The sequence below is a fragment of the Mustela lutreola genome, chromosome 7, assembly GCF_030435805.1.
Source record: "Mustela lutreola isolate mMusLut2 chromosome 7, mMusLut2.pri, whole genome shotgun sequence".
NCBI classification, from domain to species: Eukaryota; Metazoa; Chordata; class Mammalia; order Carnivora; family Mustelidae; genus Mustela; species Mustela lutreola.
Genome location: NC_081296.1, coordinates 52,050,646 through 52,069,573, shown reverse-complemented (window position 1 = coordinate 52,069,573; position 18,928 = coordinate 52,050,646). Strand labels below are relative to the sequence as shown.

The window sequence follows — 18,928 nt, the reverse complement described above, 5'->3', positions numbered from 1 at the left end:
TTGAAAGATAGAAGCTAAGGCATTTGGGGTTCATACAGCAGGGGTTTTTTGTATACATTATTTGGGGTTACCGCCACAGCTGATAGAACAACACTGTGGCTTAGACACAGGATCCTGACACTCTCTTGGGATCCCATTGTTAGTAGAAGATCTATAGTTTTCTAACTCTATTTACCTTGAGGCCCCTGGCCCCAAGGAAATCTCTCCTGGACCCTCAGGAGATAAGCAGGTAAATAGGAGGGCTCTGCTAGGAGGAAAGGATGGGAAGGGGATTCTAAGCCCAGAACCCTGCTCTTGGCAATTCTAGGGCCTTGGATTAAGAACAACAGCTCTAACCCAGACTTTAGCCCCATTCTGTGGATGGAGAAGCTGAGGTCAGAGGGAGGCTGTGAACTCCTCAAGACCACAAGAGGAGTCCTAGCCAGGTTTCCAGACCCACAGGCCGGCTATGGATTTCACACTCGCGCTCCAAGCCGCTTGTGTTGGAACACCGCTGTTTGAACAAACTATGCAATTCCAAATGCCCACTTCCAGAAGCATTTTAATAAAAAGCGGGTAACAGAATACTTGTTTGATTGCAGTTCATTCATCTATCTGCTGACGACATGGGGCAGGGCTCTGAAATCTCATTAGGTCTCCGATTCCTGTGGGTCTGGAAGGAGAACCAGTGACGCATCTCTCTCTTGTAACTCAATTTCCACCTGGCCTGAATTGTGATTTTCTGAGAGCAAAGTCTCTCTTAGGGTGTTCAGCTTATTGTCATCTCTGGTTTCAGCCTCAGCCACGTCTTGGATGTCTGGAGTTTGTTTTTCTGGTTTGTTTTTCCCCAGGAGCTTTTGATTTCTGGGAGGAGAGAAAACACTGTTGAATCTGGGTTCCCTGGCGGAACCTGGTTTGTGCTGGCGGTACTGGGTTGGGGTAGGACGGGGTCTCCCAAATGGATTAGCACTTGGGGGAGGGGGAAATCCTATAGGCAGTTCTGGGAACTGTTAAGGGAGAAAGCCACGACAGTTTGGTGTTCTTTTTGGCAGAGAAATGGCTTATTCTCACCCATGCATCATCTCACCAAATCTTCATTGCCACCGTGAGCTTAACTATTATCGTCCCCTCTCCCCTTACACATGAAATGGAGTTCAGATACGTCAAAGATGCACATACTTTGGACGTGATTTAAGTCTCCTGATTCTGGGTTCTGTGTTCTTCTTACCCCATCCCCACCTTTATCCACCTCAACGCTGGACAAAATATTTCAGGAAGCTCCTGACAATCTTCCTGCTTCTAGGTGCTTGCTTTTCCAAACCAGCCCCACACACCAGTCGTGTTTCTAAAATCCTGGTGCGTACACATTACTCCTCAGCTTAAACACCTTTAGTGGCTCCCCATTGCCAGTGTCCTTAACCTGGCATTGAAGACCCAGCCTTTCTTCCAGTAACTCTCCCAAGTGTCATCCCTCTGAAGGAGCTTTTACTCGAAATACCCCTAGGCTTCCTGGCCATAGGGGAGGGACCCAGCTGTGGTAATGGCTGACTGCCCAGAGGACCTGCTCAGGCCACCAGGGGAGCAGCTCAGTGTTTGCTGCCCCCATGGACAGCCACTTTGTCCCTGAGTTGACCTTGCTGAGGCCAATGCTTCCTGACAGGGTAAGAAAGGGAAGATCACCTTTTGAGAAGCTACACCTCTTTGGTTCCTTTTATATCCTACATCTATACCAACCTTGCTAAAATAGACCTTTCATGTCCCTGTGCAAAGCCAGTTTCTGGCTCCCCAGTGTACATGAGCTAGAGCCCAAATTCCTTGCAATGACACATAGGACCCATACATTCTGGGTCCTTCCCTCCTCTTGCCCTCCCTCCCCACATCACATTCCTCAGCCATATGGGCTGGCCCTCCTCCTCCAGCACCTCAAGCTTGGTGCCTTCTGTCCCTCAGTCGAGAAGGCCTCCTCAGCCCACTCTCCCTCTCTCTCTTTGCCCTGAAGGTCCCAGATCCCACCACTGTGCTCCCACACACTATGTCCCACGCTGAGCATCCATCACTCTGAACTAGTTTCCCCATCAAACTGTAGATTCTATAAGGCTGCATTTTACTATCCCAAAGAGTGGCTAGCCAAGACCCCTAGATGACTGCTCCCTAGTTTTCCTTTGGGAGGGCAGATCCCCCCACCCCCCAGAGACCACCCCCAGACCAGCTCCTCACCTCTTTGCCTGGATGCTCCTTCCCAGGAGGATGAAACTTATCACGCCCACCACGCCCACCAGTGCAAAGATGGAGTAATTCCAAGGAGAGGCTGGGGAAGGACACACAGAACAGAGCCTTGAGGAGAGGCATGAGCTCATGGCATCAGTCATCCCCTGCGGTGGGCCAGGTGCCTTAGAGACTAATGAAAATTAGCCCCCGCCCTGTGGGACCTCCAGTGTGGGGGAGGGGGAGGGGGAGGGACAATTTCTGCTCTGCAGAAACCCTAATCTAATGAGAGTGGGCAAGGAAGGGGTGGGAGTGAAACTGTGTCCCACAGCTGGCAACAGAGAATACAGAAAGTGGCTAATCTGAATTTGGATAATGAGGCGTGTCCACACCATACCAAAATGAGGCAGGATCCAGCCCCAGGGCTCTTGCATTGGCTGTTCCCCTTACCAGGAATGTTCTTCCCCCACATAATCTGCGGGGCTCATCTGCAAGCCCTTATTCAAATGTCAGCTTCTTAGTGAGGTCTTCCTTGACCACGGTACCTACCTTCTATTCCCTTTCTGTGCTTAATTTTTCTCCGTGTTGCTCATCACCCACAGGCTATGCATTTTAGTCTTTTGTCTTGTTTATTTTCTCTCTCACTGGAATGTGTGCTCCACAGAGGGCAGAATAACCCCACTGCTGAGAACAGTGCCCGGTGCACCAAAGGAACTTAATAAATATTTGTGAGTGATCCGATAAATGATGAAAATGAATGACCACGCTCTGAGAAGAAGAGAGAGCGGTTGGGCCAGACCCCCATGGGAATTAAGACCCCTCGGCCTCAGTTCCCACCTTAGGGGGAAATACGCAGCCTCACTGGAGGAAGCAGCTATGTCGGGGTTGGGGGGTTCAGCCAGGCCCCACCCCTGATCCCACATCACCTACCATCTTCTACCCGGAAGAACCAAAGCATTTCTTCCAGCAGTTCCTGAGGCACCGTGGTACCGGCTGGGGCTTGGATGACCCCCTCGCTGTGTTCCATGCCCCCTGCTCCTGGATGGGATCCGTTTCTGACAACAAAATCCTTAGGTCTCTGGACTCCCCGGCTGCCCTCCTGGCCCCCTAATTTCCGGACTCTGAGCAAAGCCCTGAAGATCGCTGGAAACAAAGCAGAGAGCATGACCAGATAGCCCATCCCAGTTTGACCTCCATGACCCCCCAAACTCAGCTATCCTCTGGCGCACAGTTGCTGGACCAAGCTCGGGGCAGGTGGAGTCTGGAGAGGCAGAAAACGCAGGAGTCACTCAAGTCTTTAGGAAGACTTATTTGAGGATTGAGTCACTGACAGGCGAAGGGACCCTTAAAGGGGACATTTTCCGCTTTTCCCTGTCTGGCACCCTCACCCAGCTTCCGCAGCCCGATGTGCTCCGTCACCCTGGTTCCTTAGCAAATCGTCCCACCTCTCACTATTGATTTTCTTGTGGCAGCCAGTAGCAGGCCCCCCGTGTCCCCATCAGGGCCGGGCCTGTCAGTCTCTCTCTTGAACACAGGCACACCTATGACCTGGAGCTGAGAATAGGAAGATGCCAGACAGAGGTCACTGCCAGCACTTGCCACTGAGAGCCATGGAACCACCTAAGAACCTGAACTCATGCTCCTGGGATAAATCCCCTCCTTAATTTGAGCCCGTTCCCATTCCTACCAAGCAGGTTCAGTGGTATTTCGCAAACCTCCGTCAGTCCCAAACAGCCACACATCCGGACATATTCTTGTACTGCCTGTACTATTACTACTTAACCTAAAAATTTCCACTGTCCAAATTCAAATGAGTGAAGTAGGTGCTTTTAACTTCGACGACAAATTTTCTTTAATCTAACATATCCCAAGCATTCTCATGTCAATGTGGTGAGTATAAAAATGGTTGAGGAGCACCTGGGTGACTCAGTTGCGTGGGCAGCTGCCTTCGGCTGGAGTCATGATCTCAGGGTTCTGGGATTGAGCCCCACGTTAGGCTCCCTGCTCAGCAGGGAGTCTGCTTCTCCCTCTGTTTCTCCTCCTGCTTGTGCTTTCTCACTTGTGTGCCCTCTCTCTCAAGTAAATAAATAAGATCTTGAAAAAATAAAAATAAAAATGGTTGAGATATTTTACCTCTTTAGTACCAAGTCTTTGAAACTTGGGTGTAAATTTTACACATATTGCATATCTCAGTTCTGACTAGCCAGTAGGCTCATGGGGCTAATATGATACAGCCCAGGTCTGTGCCCAGGCCAGGCCCAGGCTGTGACAGCTGATTCTCCAGCTGCTCCGGGCTCCCGGCTTGAGGAGAGCAGACCATGGGGAGTGAGCCTGGGGCTAAGAGCCAAGGAGCTGGTCCTTCCTCTGGCTCTGCCTCCTGTTAATTTGTCTAGGCAGATTCCTAGGTCCTGTGAAGTACTAAAAAGGAAATAATAGGGAAAATAAGATTATCTGTTCAATGAATAATACTATCAATACTATCCCTACACATTTCCAGTAGGGGTAAGATACTTAACAATGCTCAAAATCAAGAAAAGACTGTTTTCTAGAGTATACAAAGAATTCTTGCAAGTTAACAAGGAAAAGACAGGAACCCTAATAAAAGACAAAGGATATAAAGGGCAATTTACAAAATAGGAAACCCAAAAGGCTAGTAAGCATATGAAGAAATGATCAATCTCTGATAATCAGAAGAATAAAATCAAAAGAAAAATGAGGGGCACCTGGGTGGCTCAGTGGGTTAAAGGCTCTGCCTTCAGCTCAAGTCATGATCCCAGGGTCCTGGGATCGAGCCCGAGCCCGGCATCAGGCTCTCTGCTCCGCAGGGAGCCTGCTTCCCTTCTTCTCTCTCTGCCTGCCTCTGCCTACATGTGATCTCTGTCAAATAAATAAATAAAATTTTTTAAAAAAAGAAAAGAAAAATGAAATAGGACTTGGCATCTATTCAATGGACTTGGTTTGGAAGGTAGATAATTCTGCAGGTTGGTGGGGCTCTGGGCTATAGCCTCAGGCACTAACAGAGGGAGTGTAGACAGGCAGCCATCCTGAGAGCAAATCAGCCAAAGTAAGTATACACACCCCACAACACAGCAATTCTGCTCCTGAGAAGGTATGTATGTATGTACATGTGTATGTATGTGTTTGTGTTACACACACACACACAGAACATTGAAGGAGGGGAGCAGAGTCGGAGGACTGATGCTACCCATCTTCAAACTTCCTGTAAAGAAGATACAGTGAGCAAGACAGTGGAATTAAAACTAATCAGAGAAGGGTACAAATTTGCATGTGGGCTGATGTCCACAGGGAAATGTGGGGTCACGGACACATAGGCATAGGATGGGGTGAGGGATGTCTCCTGTCACCCTCTGCTCCCCAGCTATAGTTTCATAAACACAGCAATAGGATTCCTTGTTGCTTGGTCCCCAAAGCCTTATACTTACTTTATCCTTTGGCTTTAAGTAGGTTCACCAGAGATGCCTCCCCTGCTCCCCTGCAGGCAGGCAGGCCCAAGAAGTTCTGCTGAGGCTGTATTTTGACATTGTCATGGAAACATTTCAGACCCAGGCCTGCTGGCTCTTTTGTTTGCAGACCCCATTGGGGACTGTGTCTCAGCTGGCTCTGGGGCACTCTGGAAGAGGAGCACAGCTCATGCTCTTCCTAGACTTCCTAGACTTCCTAAACCAAAGTTCTTTGCCACGCCTACAGCCCAGCCTTGCTGCTGGTTTTTTCCTTTCCTTTGGGTGTCTGCACTCTGTGGGAAACAGGTTTTTCTATGCGGGAGCCACTCTTTTGGTACAGGGGCAAGTTGGAATTTTCACCCTGTTCGGTGCCTCCTTCTATATGTTCTTTCTTCAATCAGTGCGAAGTGGCTCTGGCCACCATCAGCTCCTCGATGCCAGAGGGCTGCCTCCCCAGCTCTTGAGCCCATGGGGGTAGAGCCTCCTCGGAGCGGACTCCAGTTCTCTGGCATGGCCAGAGATACGGGCATGTGTCCTCGATGGAGGGCAGAGAGGCGTGAGAGGGGAGGCGGGGAGTTACCATTGTTGCCCTTTGGAGCTCGGTAGGAGTGTGGACCCCAGGGCTTGGCAAGAGGCCCTTCTGGCAGATTTGGAAATTTCCAAATAAATCCTTGTTTATTGGTGGTAAAAAAAAAAAAAAAATTATTTTAAACTGTATAATATCGTTATAATAAACACATACCAACAAAAAACCAAAAATGACTTGATTCCAAGTCTCGAACTGAGAGTCAGCCCTCCCTGGTTGTGTTAGATGCCACAGGAAGAGAGGACACATTTCCTTCAGAGCCCTTATCCAGGTTCCTTCTAGAGTGAGCATCATATTAATATACCTGCTTCTAAAAAATTATTAACCCAACTTCAAGATTTATTTGGCTTTCATTTTTCCATTCATGTCCTTTTCCTATTCCAGGGTCCTACCCAGGATATCACAATGCATGTCTCCTTTGGCCCCTCTGGGAGATTCCTGTGTTTTACACAAGCCTTAACCATCTACTGCTGGACTGTCATTCCTGTCAAAGACCCTGAGTCACCCATCCCCATGGGAGGTGGAAGACACTCACCCTGGATCCCGCTTCTGGGTCCCGCCTTGATCTGCTGCTGGGAGCAAGCACTGGTTTCTAGGTCCTTCTCTCACAGGAGCACCAGCTGGTCTCTGCACCTGAGCGCTCCACAGAGCTGTCACCTACAGGGGCAGGGCTGCAGAGCCCATGGCTACGGGGCCCCTCTGAGAGCTCTGCCCTTAGCACACGCCCAGGCCTGGAGCCTCCTCCGCCACTCCAGGGTGAATGACCTTTTGAGTGAGCAGCCCTGGGTGGCAAATGGGCTCCACCTGACTTCAGGATCTGAAGGAACCAGGAGCTCTGTGCTTTCCTTTTATTGTGATCCAGAAGAACCAGGAGCTCCATGCTTTCCTTCTTATATGTTGACCTTGAGTTAAAAAAAAAAAAAAAAAAAAAATATATATATATATATATATATATATATATATATATGCGCGCACGCGCTCACACACACTCTCTCTTTCCAGTCCAGGGAATGGGCTGAGGAGGACCCTTGGTCTGGGGGTTCTGTTGTGGCTGGGGGTATGTAGTATGCCCACCCCAGGTCTCTATTTCCTGTTCTTATCAATATTTAACCACAGTCCAGGGAGCCAAGCCTTGCCTTTTATAGCCTGTGCTTTCTCACAGTGAAGGTCATGGCCTGTGTAAATTCTCTATAAGGAGCTATAAAATAAGACCTTTCAAGGGCTAGGCTAGGTTGAATAGGATCATGTGGGGGTGGGGATGACTTGGTGGGGAAGCAGAGTAAGGCCAGACTCATTTGATTCTGACTGTTATTGGGCTTTTCTGCCTCCTGGCTCCTTACATTTCCGGCAACCTTTGGAGCTGGGTCAGCAAAGAGTTCCCATTTCACAAACAAGCCAACAGGTTGAGTGAGATCAAGTGAGAGGTCCAAGTTCCTCTTTGAGTTAATACTAATTAACAGTGTGGATTACAGCATAGTGCAGAGGAAAGGAGACCTCACAAGGAAACTAGGTCCTGCATGGAACTCCAGCCCCTCACCGTCTTGAAATTCATTCACTCAATAAGTATTACTTGCGGGGCATCTGCGTGGCTCAGTTGGTTAATGTCTGCCTTCAGCTCAGGTCAGGATCCCATGGTCCTGGGATTGAGTCCCGCATCAGGCTCCTTCCTCAGTGAGGAGCCTGCTTTTCCCTTTCCCACTCCGCCTGCTTGTGTATGCACACTCTCTCTGTCTCTGACAAATGAATAAAATCTTAAAAAAAAAAAAAAAAGTGAGGGGAAGTGACAGGAGATAAAGTTGGAGGATGGACGGAAGCAGATCATGCAGGGCATTATAAAACAGGATGATTTGGGATGTAACGAGAAATCACCAGGCAGGAAGTTGATGTGGTCTGAATGACATTTATTTAAGATCACTTGGCTTGCTGGTGTGGAGAATGGATTGTAAAAGAGCAAGAGAGAAGCTGGGAGACTTGGCATCCATCCAGGCAAGAGATAGTAGAAATTTGGGTCAGGATTGTGGCTGTGGAGATAATCAGAAGTGGTCTGATCCAGAGTGAGTTTGGAGGAGAAAAGCAGCTGATCATTTTTATGAGAGGAACTCAACACTAATTCTCTTAAAAATACGAAAGGAATTCAAAAGGAATTTATTGGCTTGTATAGCTAGGAAGAGCAGGGTGGAGCTGACCTTTGGGATAGCTGGAACCAAGTGCCCAAAGAACCTTAGCTCTTTCTCTCTCCTGCTCTCTCCCTGCTTCTCGCTGGTTATCAGGCTCATTCCCACAGGCTAGCCATCTCTAGGAACAGACCAGGCTGTAGGAAATCTAGGCTTACATCTTTACAGCTGCAAGGAAAGGAGTCCCTTTCCTCTGATTCAGTTTGGCAATTCCTGGGAAAGGACTCTGTTTGTCCTGGCCTGGACCATGTACCCATGTTTTGGGTCAGTTATTATGGCCAGAAAGTGAGGTACCACGGATGGCTCAAATCTCATGCCCATGGGGTAACCATGGCTGTGAACAGGATAGCCACTCCAGTGTGGGTTCCTAAAGTGACTCCTTGACCCCAATCCTCCCTGATCCTCCCTGTCTGCCTTTGAGGAGAATGCCATGGGGCCCTTAAATGGCACTGTGTCCCCTTTAAGAAGAACTTGCCCAGCCCAGATAAAGAGAGAAGAAATAGTATGAGACTTCTGAATCACTTTTTTTTTTTTTTTTGGTAATTTATATAAATCTTTTACTGAAGTATAACATACATACAGAAAAGTACTTGAATATTATGCTATGGCTTAGAGAATTTTCACATGAACACACCCATGTGTGAAACCCACACCATCCAGATCGAGAAATAGAACATCGCTAGAACTCAGAAATCTTGTGTCTGCTTTGCGGCACTAACCCCCACAAAGGCAAACGCTAGCCTGACTTTTAATACCATAGATTGGTTTGGCTTATTTTTATACTTTATATGAATGGAATCAATCAATAGGCAGTCTTTTGTGTCTGGCTTCTTTTGTTCAACATTGAATTTGGGGTATCACCCGTGTGACTGTGAATTACACAGTATTCCATTGTGTGACTGTGTCACAATATTTTTTATCTATGGATCTTGTTTTTATTTTTATTATTTTTTAAGATTTTATTTATTGAGAGAGAGAGCACACAAGCAAGGGAGAGGAGAGGCAGACTCCCCAGCTGAACAGTCAGCCCAGCGTGGGACTTGATCCCAGGACCCTGGGATCATGACCTGAGCTGAAGGTAGGCATTTAACTGACTGAGTCACTTAGGTACCCTTGGGTCTTGTTTTTACAAGAAAAATTTCAACCCATCCACTTCTTTCCTCTGTCTGTAACACAGGTATGATGGTGAAAAGGACATCCAAGGACAGAAGTCATTACATTACAACCCATGAGCCAAATCTGACCTCCAGTCTACTATTGTAAGTAAAGTTTTATTGGAACTCAGCCATGCCATTTTCTTACATGACATCTGGCTGCTTTCACACTACATTAGCAGAATCAAACAGTTGGGACAATGATTGTATGGCCTGCAAAGCCTAAATTTTTACTATTTGCCTCTTCACTGAGAAAGTTTGTGACCCCAGCAATAAGAAAAATGAGTCCAGGTCCCTGAATGACCTCATGGAACAGAGCAGCCTACCTTCCCTGGACCAGCTGTCTACCTCTGGAGCATTACAAGTGAGAGAAGTAAACTTTGGTATGATTCGAGGCACAGTGTCTGGGATCTCTCTGTTATAAAAACTTAGCCAGCACTGTAACTGATACATGCATTATTTGTGCCCAATAACTGCTGAATAAGGGAACACCTTAGCATCAGAAGAACTAAGTTCTAGTCTATTCATCCTTGCTACAATCAGCCATGTGCCCTTGAGCTAGTCACTTGGACCTCTTTTTCTTATCTAACTATATATAAGCTTCAAAGAGAAGTAAAAAGGAAAGTTACTTTAGAAATTATTATCAGGGGGCACCTGGGTGGCTCAGTGGGTTAAAGCCTCGGCCTTCGGCTCAGGTCATGGTCCCAGGGTCCTGGGATCGAGCCTCACATCGGGCTCTCTGCTCAGCGGGGAGCCTGCTTACCCCTCTCTCTCTGCCTACTTGTGATATCTGTCTGTCAAATAAATACATAAAAAATTTAAAAAAGAAAAAAGAAATAAAAGAAATTATTATCAGGAGAGGCCAATTATGTGTTGATAAAACCGAGGCTCTTTAAAGTTAGGAGATTTTCCCCCTGGGTGGTTCAACCAGTTAGTTCTTCTGTTTAAAAAAATTAAAAAAAAAGTTAAAAACCTGGACAGGAAGGAGATCTCTTTTCCTAAGAACAATGGATGGATGATGAAGGTAGGGAAATATACACTGGGCTGTCCAGGGTCTTGACCCCTCCGCTCAAGGCACTTTAATCTCAGCCCAGGATTAAGGTGACAGGTAGAGTCTGGCCCTGAGCTCCAGGGTCTAAAGATAAGCATCTTCCTGCTTCCCAGCCTCCTGCCTCCCGCACTGAAGAAGCAATGCCTGCTGGGAGGCTTCTGGAGACTCTCTGGACTTCCACATCAGGCTGTTTTGCTCCTTGGGGTGGGCCAACCATCATCAGCTGACGCCAGTAGGGTGGACAAGCCCTCAGCTAGCGTCTATTCTTACCTTCATTTCCACAAACATCACTCACACTCAGAAGGCAATTTAATAATTCAGTTTGAATAATAATTCTGGCAAGTTCCCAGTAGCAGCACATGCTCTCCTCAGTACAGAAAACGTCATAAAAAACAAAAGGAAATCTAAAGATGGTGATGGAAGGAAATGATAACACAGGGGAGCAGAGACAGATGGATGAAGATGTTTACTGCAACATTGTTTAAGATGGTTTTAAAAAAAAATCTAAATTTCCAAGAACTGGGGAGGCGTTAAATTATGGTACCAAAGGAACCACATACTTCTTCTAGGGACCAATTTTTATACTAAACCCAGAGGAAGGAAACATAGAGTAGAAAGAGTGGGGGCATTTTGGGAAGAGGTAGGGCAATTAAGTCCAAAATTATTGGTGCTTAGCCCTGACTTGATGCCTCCATCTGTAAGAGGATGGTTGAAAAGAGAGATGGGTATCCAAAGGGAAACCATCTTTATGCTGAAATACAATGATCTCAGGGAGCAAATCCTTTTTCAACAGACCCAAATCTTGCTGGAAGCATTTTAGGAACTTTGCAAAGGATTAGAAGTTTGGGCAGAGACTGGTGTGTAGCAATGGAACGAAGTACGTACTTTCTCCAAGAAAGAACATTCTACTGTTGCCACTTTCAACTTAGCTACAGCATGAGACTTTCTGTGTAGTTGACCCTTCTTTATAATCCTCACTTCTGTGTCTTTGACCCTTTGGTCTTGGTTACAGTATAACCAATTATCTTCTTCAGTTCCTGACTAAATCAAAGTCCAAGAGTAGAATCCAGTCAGAGTCTCTCAGCCTCTCATTTTAATTATGGGAGACACGTGAGGTTTAATCATGCCCATACACAGCACTCTGAGTAGCTTCCTTGGAAGACGAATAGCTAAATGTGAGGTGTGCCTTAACCACCTGGTAAGGAAGCATTACATATTAATCTGTCTGAATTCTGTTATTACCACATGTCAGGAGCAAGTGATCATTCCTTGAGGGGAACTCCGGAGCATACAGCTGACCCCAGCATTAAAGAAAACACTGCTGACAATTTAGTTAGGATCATTTATGGTTTTATTGCAATCTTGCTATAAGGGAAAACGCCTTGGGTGGTCCTAATTTAGAGGTTCATTTTTGGTGAATGGTTAGATAATCATGTTAGACTAGATTTTTATTTTTATTTTTTTTATTTTTTTAAAGGTTTTATTTATTTATTTGACAGAGAGAAATCACAAGTAGATGGAGAGGCAGGCAGAGAGAGAGAGAGAGAGGGAAGCAGGCTCCCTGCCAAGCAGAGAGCCCGATGTGGGACTCGATCCCAGGACCCTGAGATCATGACCCGAGCCAAAGGCAGCGGCCCAACCCACTGAGCCACCCAGGCGCCCCATAGACTAGATTTTTAAAAGAAGAAGAACAGAGGTGCCTGGGTGGCTCAGTGGGTTAAGCCTCTGCCTTGACTCAGGTCATGATTACGTGGTCCTGGGATTGAGCCCCGCATCAGACTCTCTGCTCAGTGGGGAGCCTGCTTCCCCTTCTCTCTCAGCCTGCCTCTCTGTCTGCTTGTGATCTCTCTCTGTCAAATAAATAAATAAAATCTTTTTTTAAAATATTTTTAAAAAAGAAGAAGAAAGTTTGGTTAAAAGGTCACTAAGACTCTTCACCAGTGTCAGGTAGATGGTGGGTGACTAATTTTCTAGAACAAGTCGTACTTGTCTTAAATTTAGCAGAAACTTTTCTAAGCATTTTGACCAGGAATCATAATTTCTTTCCAGAAGGAAGTTGTAAATTAAATCATTATAAAAGGAAAAAGTTCTGGGGCACCTTGGTGGCTCAGTCGTTGGGTGGCTCAGTCGTTAGGTGTCTGCCTTCCTCTGGGGTCATGTTCCCAGGGTTCTGGCATTGAGTCTCGCATCGGGATCCCTGCTCAGTGGGAAGCCTGCTTCTCCCTCTCTCATTCCGCCTGCTTATATTCCCTCTCTCACTGTCTCTTTCTTAAAAAAAAATCTTAAAAAAAAATCTTAAAAAAAAAAATCTTAAAAAAAAAAAAAAGGAAAAATACATAAAATCTTAAAAAAAAAAAAAAAACAAAGGAAAAATTTCTGTCCTTGATTAAGTGTGGGACAAATTTTCTTTTGAAGCTTCTCCTTTTTGCTCAGATTGTTTTTAAATCTGTCTTGGTCAAAAAAATAAGGCTGTCTGTTTATGTATTAAATTTCTTGCCTAGTTGATCGCTTTTTACATTTTTTTAAAATGGAGGCAAGTAAACATACAAAACATACACAACCATTGTTACCAGAAATATTCATACCTACATTAATAGTATTCCTTTCGATCAGCTTCCTATATTTGGGAAGAATTTCCAGATGAATATTGTACGGTGATTCAATCTGGTGGTAACAGTTTCATGCAGTTTATGAGCCTGAATCATGTAAGTACTATTCTATGTGTCATGCTTTAGTTAAGAGGTCCAACAAGAGGCATTTGCAAATGCACAAAGACCTTGCTGACCGGTAAGCAAAATTACAGTCATAAGATTAGAAGCAGAAAGTTAACTTTTCACTATAAATTGTATAAAGCCTTGGGGATAAGTTTCCATTCTTTCCACAGTACCAGAAGTACTGTGAAGTACTGACTTTTCAGGGTGTTTTCTCTGAGGCCAGAAACCCAACACCATTTAATTCACCTTATTCGGTTTGGTCATCAATTTCCAAGTCTGTTCTCCAGCTCCCTGAAACTTGTTAGTGTTTTGGGCCTGCCTGGAAGGGGCAGTCTTTTCTACCTGTAAGGTTATGGTTCCATAAGCCATGACTTTGGAGGGCTTTGTGGCATCATTTGCATATACAAAATGAGGAATCTCTTATTTTGTTTATTTGCTTATAGTTGTTTGCAGATTATGTATTTCCAAAAGTTTCCTGGAAGTTAATGGATTCTTTTTTTAATTTTTAATTTGTTATTAACTATAAATATATTGTTAGCCCCAGGGGTAGAGGTCTGTGTACAGGCTTACACACTTCACAGCACTCACCATAGCACATAACTTCCCCAATGTCAATAACCCAAGCACCCTCTCCCTACTCCCCTTACCCCAAGTTAATGGATTCTTTTAAGAGTCCACATTTTGGAAGTTACAGCAAAAAACTTCTGCCATCTATGCAGATAACTCTCTGCCTTACAAACTAGCTTTTAAGGGCAAAGGCCATGTGGTTGGGCCTGGCCCACGTACAGGTGGCCAGTGAGATTGTAACACACAGAGAAAGCTGCACAGTCATGCTAGGTCACATATAAGTGACCAATTGAATCAACTAAATTACAATTTACCCTATAGTAGCTATTTGTTTGTCTTGTTTTAAAGGTTTTATTTATTTACTTGACAGACAGAGATCACAAGCAGGTAGAGAGGCAGGCAGAGAAGGGGGAAGCAGGCTCCCTGCTGAGCAGAGAGCCTGATGGGGGGACTCGATGCGGGGCTCGATCCCAGGACCCTGGGATCATGACCTGAGCCGAAGGCAGAGGCTTTAACCCACTGAGCCACCCAGGTGCCCCTATAGTAGCTATTTGAACTAGCCTATTACCTTGGTCAGAATTGGCACCCAAAAGGTGCCCAAAGGGCGGGGCCCATACTCCTTGGTAGCCAGGGAGACAGTGTGCGCCCCCACCGATTGGATACCTCCACCTGGCCTGACCCATCCTTGTATTTGGGCTTTGTTACCTAGGACTGGTTTCTGAGACTTGTTTTTAAGTAAGTTCTCTGAGTTGGGGGCGGGCAGGGTCAGTTTAAGTTTTACTGCATAAACAACAAAATCAGTTTAACTGGATGGAGCTGCTCTGGCTAAATAGGCCCTTACACTTCTTTTAACACTATCTATTTGTGAGAGAGAGAGTGAGAAAATGAGCCAGGCGGAGGGGCAGAGGGAGAGGGAGAAGCAGGCTCCCAGCAGAGCAGCAGAGCAGGGAGCCAGACACCAGGATCCTGGAATCATCACCTGAGCTAAAGGCAGATGAGACACTTAACCGACTGAGCCACCAAGCGCCCCTTCCCAGCAGTTCTTGAGACCTTTATTCTAAATTTTTGTAAATGGCTACCAATCTCCAGAGCAGGCAAATTAGGAGTTCCATTAAATGTGAGAGGCATTACTATCTTGTCAACTTCCTTAGAAACTTCCTAAGAAAATGTATTTTATGAACAGAAGTCTCTCTTCCCTTCGTTAATATTGTACAGCTCTTTTGCCTGGGGGAAACCAAAGATTTTAAGGTTCAATCTCTCTACATCTATTTTGACATTTCACTTGGTTTACTGGGGTTAACTATCGGCAGCAGCAAAGGAAAACTCCCTTACCCTCAGGCTGCTTTTCATTCCTGTAGTACCACATCTGCCTTCCTTCCCTTCTGAGGTCCACCAGATGACTGGACTTCTCCAGTCTCTCTCCCCAACACACCCAGTCCTGCGGGCCCAAGCTGCCTCTTAAGTTCTCCCCAGGGGCCGGAAGACGCCTGGGCTCCTAACAGGGACAGTCGGCTGCATAGAATAGCCTCCTTTACTATTTGTGTCATCACGTGTACGAAGTGAATCGCTTAGAGGGGAAGACAGCCTGTTCCGGTCTGTCCCCAGCGGATGGTCTTGCAGCCCCAGTGCCGCTTTGCAGAGATGCTGGACAGCTTAAGGAGGAACGTCTTCTGAGACCACAGAGAGCAGTAACGACACCGACAGCCGAATCCGAGCGAAAGACACTGGAGCTGGTGAATTGTCCATCAACGTTCAACGACAGGACATGTTGGTGAGCAGCACCCCCTGGCGGACTTCTGATGAAACTACAAGCAGAAGTTACTAGTGCATGGAACTTCTCCCAAAGGCGCTGCATCCCAAAAGACCTTTCTGTGTACAGCGCCTTAAGGCTAGGTTCCTGACCCTGGCAATGGCCCGATACCTGTGTATGGTAGATCTTCTCCAGTTACATGTGGCATTGTCTCCCAGACCACATTCCGGAATTCTTATGGATTCAGGCATTGGTCATTTTACCAATCAGAACTTTGACCATTTTCCTCCCGGTGCCCTTGCTGCCTCTTTCCCAGGGCTCTTGCTGCTCCTCCTTTTTGACTCAGCGCCAAAGGGCTGCTTGCTCTCTCGCTCTCTCTCTCTCTCTCTCCCTAACACACACACACACACACACGGAAATTATTGACTCTCTGGCAGGTGTCTGCACTCTTCAGAAATCATACACACATACTCGGGGAGAAGGTGTGATGACGGGGACCAGGGAGAGGAGATGCTTCCTGCTTCCTCTCATTCTAGATCAGCTCTCTCACCCTCCAGAATTTAAGGTCAATCCCACATTTTAGATTTCCACCAGACATCTCCACTTGACTCTCATCACTTCAGTTGCCAAGTATTTGAAGTTGAAACATCGCCACAGATACCACCGAGCGGGCTTGCTCTCTGTGAGCAACACTGCTCTTGTCTTGTCACCCAGATTCAGAAACTGGAGCAGTTTCAGGGATTCAGCATACATACAAACTCCATTCATCAGGAGAGAGAAATTTCTGGGAAGTGGAGCACCAGAGTAGTAGTATAGCCCAGTCCTCTTGGATGTGCTTTCCGGACATTCTTAATTTATGACCTAAAACTCCTTGCCATGAGGAGCTGGTGTCCTTGTCTTCTCTGTGTGCTTTATAGTAGCTCCAGCAATGGATTTTCCTGGGCTTGGGAGTAGACTACCTCATACATTCCTAACTTACTACCATGAGTTTCCAAAATATTTCCATTTTAGTGTCCTGGGAAAAATTCAGCTGTTACAATAACATCATGTTCAGTTTTTTAAAAAGAAGTGTGCTGCAAACCAAAGACCATCCCATAGAAAATAAGATGTCAGTGGCAGGAGACAACCCTTTGGAGGAAAGGAAACAAATAGGCTTTGGCTCCTCAGACAAAGCAATTGCTGTGCGGTTGGCAAAGGGCCCTGCGAGCAGCTCCAGCAGTTCTGGGGAGTTGGGCTAGTTGTGGAGACCTCGGACTGCTGAAAATAAATCAAATGCAGTATAATACAGGCTAACTCAAGGAGTGAAATGACATAAACACAAACGTAAAGAGTCACACTTTAGACAGTGGCCAGATTCTAGGGTGGAAGCTCAGATGACTATTTGGGTTGCATTTATAAGTCGTGTTGTATGGAAAATGACCATTTTCAAATATTTTAGAATCAGGGATGCCTGGGTGATTCAGTCAGTTAAGTGTCTGCCTTCAGCGCGGGTCATGATCCCAGCGTCCTAGGATGGAGCCTTGTGTTGGGCTACCTACTCAGTAGGGAGTCTGCTTCTTTCTCTCCCTCTCCCTCTGTATGTGCTGTCTCTCTCAAATAAATAAATAAAATATTTAAAATAAATAAATATGTTAGAATCCTATTCCAGTTACTACAGAAGATATTGGAACAAAACTTGATTGGAAGCATGGAAGGTCTGAGGTCTCATCTACTCCTCTTCCTATATGATCAGATGAGCAGAAGCACTGAAAATACAGTCTCTCACTTCCTCCTTGCCTCTCTCTTTTCAACACACAGGTGAATTTGTCAATGTTGATGCATAATCAGACAGCTTACTTGAATAATTCCAAATCGTGTGAGAAGCAGCAGTTCCCGCAGAGCATTAAGGAGGCACCACATGGAAAAACACATTCAATTCATCCAGGCAAGAACTCAAGGCTTCTGGGAAGATATCTGAACTTGGCATTGAAGAAAGGATGTCATTAAGGTAAGTGATATGAGGAACACAGTCTAGAAAGAACTGCAAGCAGGGGTGCCTGGGAGGCTCAGTGGGATAAGCATCTGACTCTGGTTTCAGCTCAGGTCATGATCTCTGGGTGTTGGGATCAAGCTGTGCCCATGTCAGGCCCTGTGATGGGCTCAGAGTCTGCTTGAGATTCTCTCTCTCCTTCTACCCCACCCCCTGTTCATGTGTTCTCTCTTTAACATAAAAATAAATACATCTTAAAAAAAAAAAAAAAAAAGAACAGCAAGCAAAGGCACAGAAGCGGAGATGGTCAGAGCTCATAATTTGGGAAGAAGGACTGATCCAGGGTCACGGGGTCTAAGACTGTGTGAGGGGAAATGTGGTTAAGAGTAAGAATAGAAAGGAAATCCAGTCTCCGCTCTATAGTCATACACAAGATGTGTGATCATACATGAGAGGGCCACTGTATGGGCCTCTGGAATACAGAATCCAAGCACTAAATTTCCTTACAGTTCTTCTGGGGCAGCCTCCCCTGCTTTTTCCCCCTGAAAATTTCCCCTATGCTAACCCTTTGTGTGAAAGGCTAACCACAGGGGCAAGAGTGGGGCCTTGGATTCATCAGAATGACTGCGAGCAAGTAGCTGAGCCTCGGTTTCCTCTAGTGCAAAATGGGGACTTTGACTTGCTTAGTACGTGAGGATTGCCATGAAGACCAAATGGTTAAGGATCACAGACTTTGGAGAAACATGAACCTGGTGTCAGGAGCTTAGGTAGGTAATTCCCTTCACTTCATTGAGCCTCGGATTCTCTTCAGTAAAATGGCTGTGATAATATCTACTTTGCATGCCTGATATGAGGATTAATAGAAATAATGGATATAAAATGCCTAGCCAGGGGCGCCTGGGTGGCTCAGTGGGTTAAAGCCTCTGCTTTCGGCTCAGGTCATGATCCTAGGGTCCTGGGATCGAGCCCCGCATCGGGCTCTCTGCTCAGCGGGGAGCCTGCTTCCTCCTCTCTCTCTGCCTGCCTCTCTGCCTACTTGTGATCTCTGCCTGTCAAATAAATAAATAAAAAATCTTTAAAAAAAAAGTAAAATAAAAATAAAAATAAAAATAAAAATTTAAAAAAAAAAAAATAAAATGCCTAGCCAAAGCAAGGCATACAGTAAATATTCGGTAAATATTAATTATCATAACTACGTAATAAATGAGATGTCACTGTCTGAAAACACGTGATTTGCTCCCAAAAGAGTTCTTTTGGGGAGATTGGCTAAATCGTGCAAACAAATGCAATAAAAATCATGGGGACGCTAGAGCCGGCC

At 45.8% G+C, this 18,928-nt stretch overlaps 1 protein-coding gene across 3 annotated transcripts in view; it reads right to left on the bottom strand.

Moving 5' to 3' along the window:
- Nucleotides 1-523: 523 nt before the first annotated feature.
- SLC51B (solute carrier family 51 subunit beta) overlaps nucleotides 524-18,928 on the bottom strand; it is a 51,098-nt gene continuing 32,693 nt past the window's right edge. The window contains exons 1-4 of one of the 3 annotated variants that reach the window (XM_059180806.1): nucleotides 6,767-6,983; nucleotides 3,115-3,327; nucleotides 2,197-2,287; nucleotides 524-843 (exon numbers count right to left, since the gene is read on the bottom strand). In XM_059180806.1, coding sequence (XP_059036789.1) covers nucleotides 630-843; nucleotides 2,197-2,287; nucleotides 3,115-3,211 — 402 coding nt within the window. In that variant the 5' untranslated portion in view covers nucleotides 3,212-3,327; nucleotides 6,767-6,983 and the 3' untranslated portion in view covers nucleotides 524-629. Of the gene's footprint in view, nucleotides 844-2,196; nucleotides 2,288-3,114; nucleotides 3,328-5,627; nucleotides 5,820-6,766; nucleotides 6,984-18,928 lie in introns of those variants that run through there. The other 2 variants (XM_059180807.1, XM_059180805.1) reach the window with 2 other exon arrangements.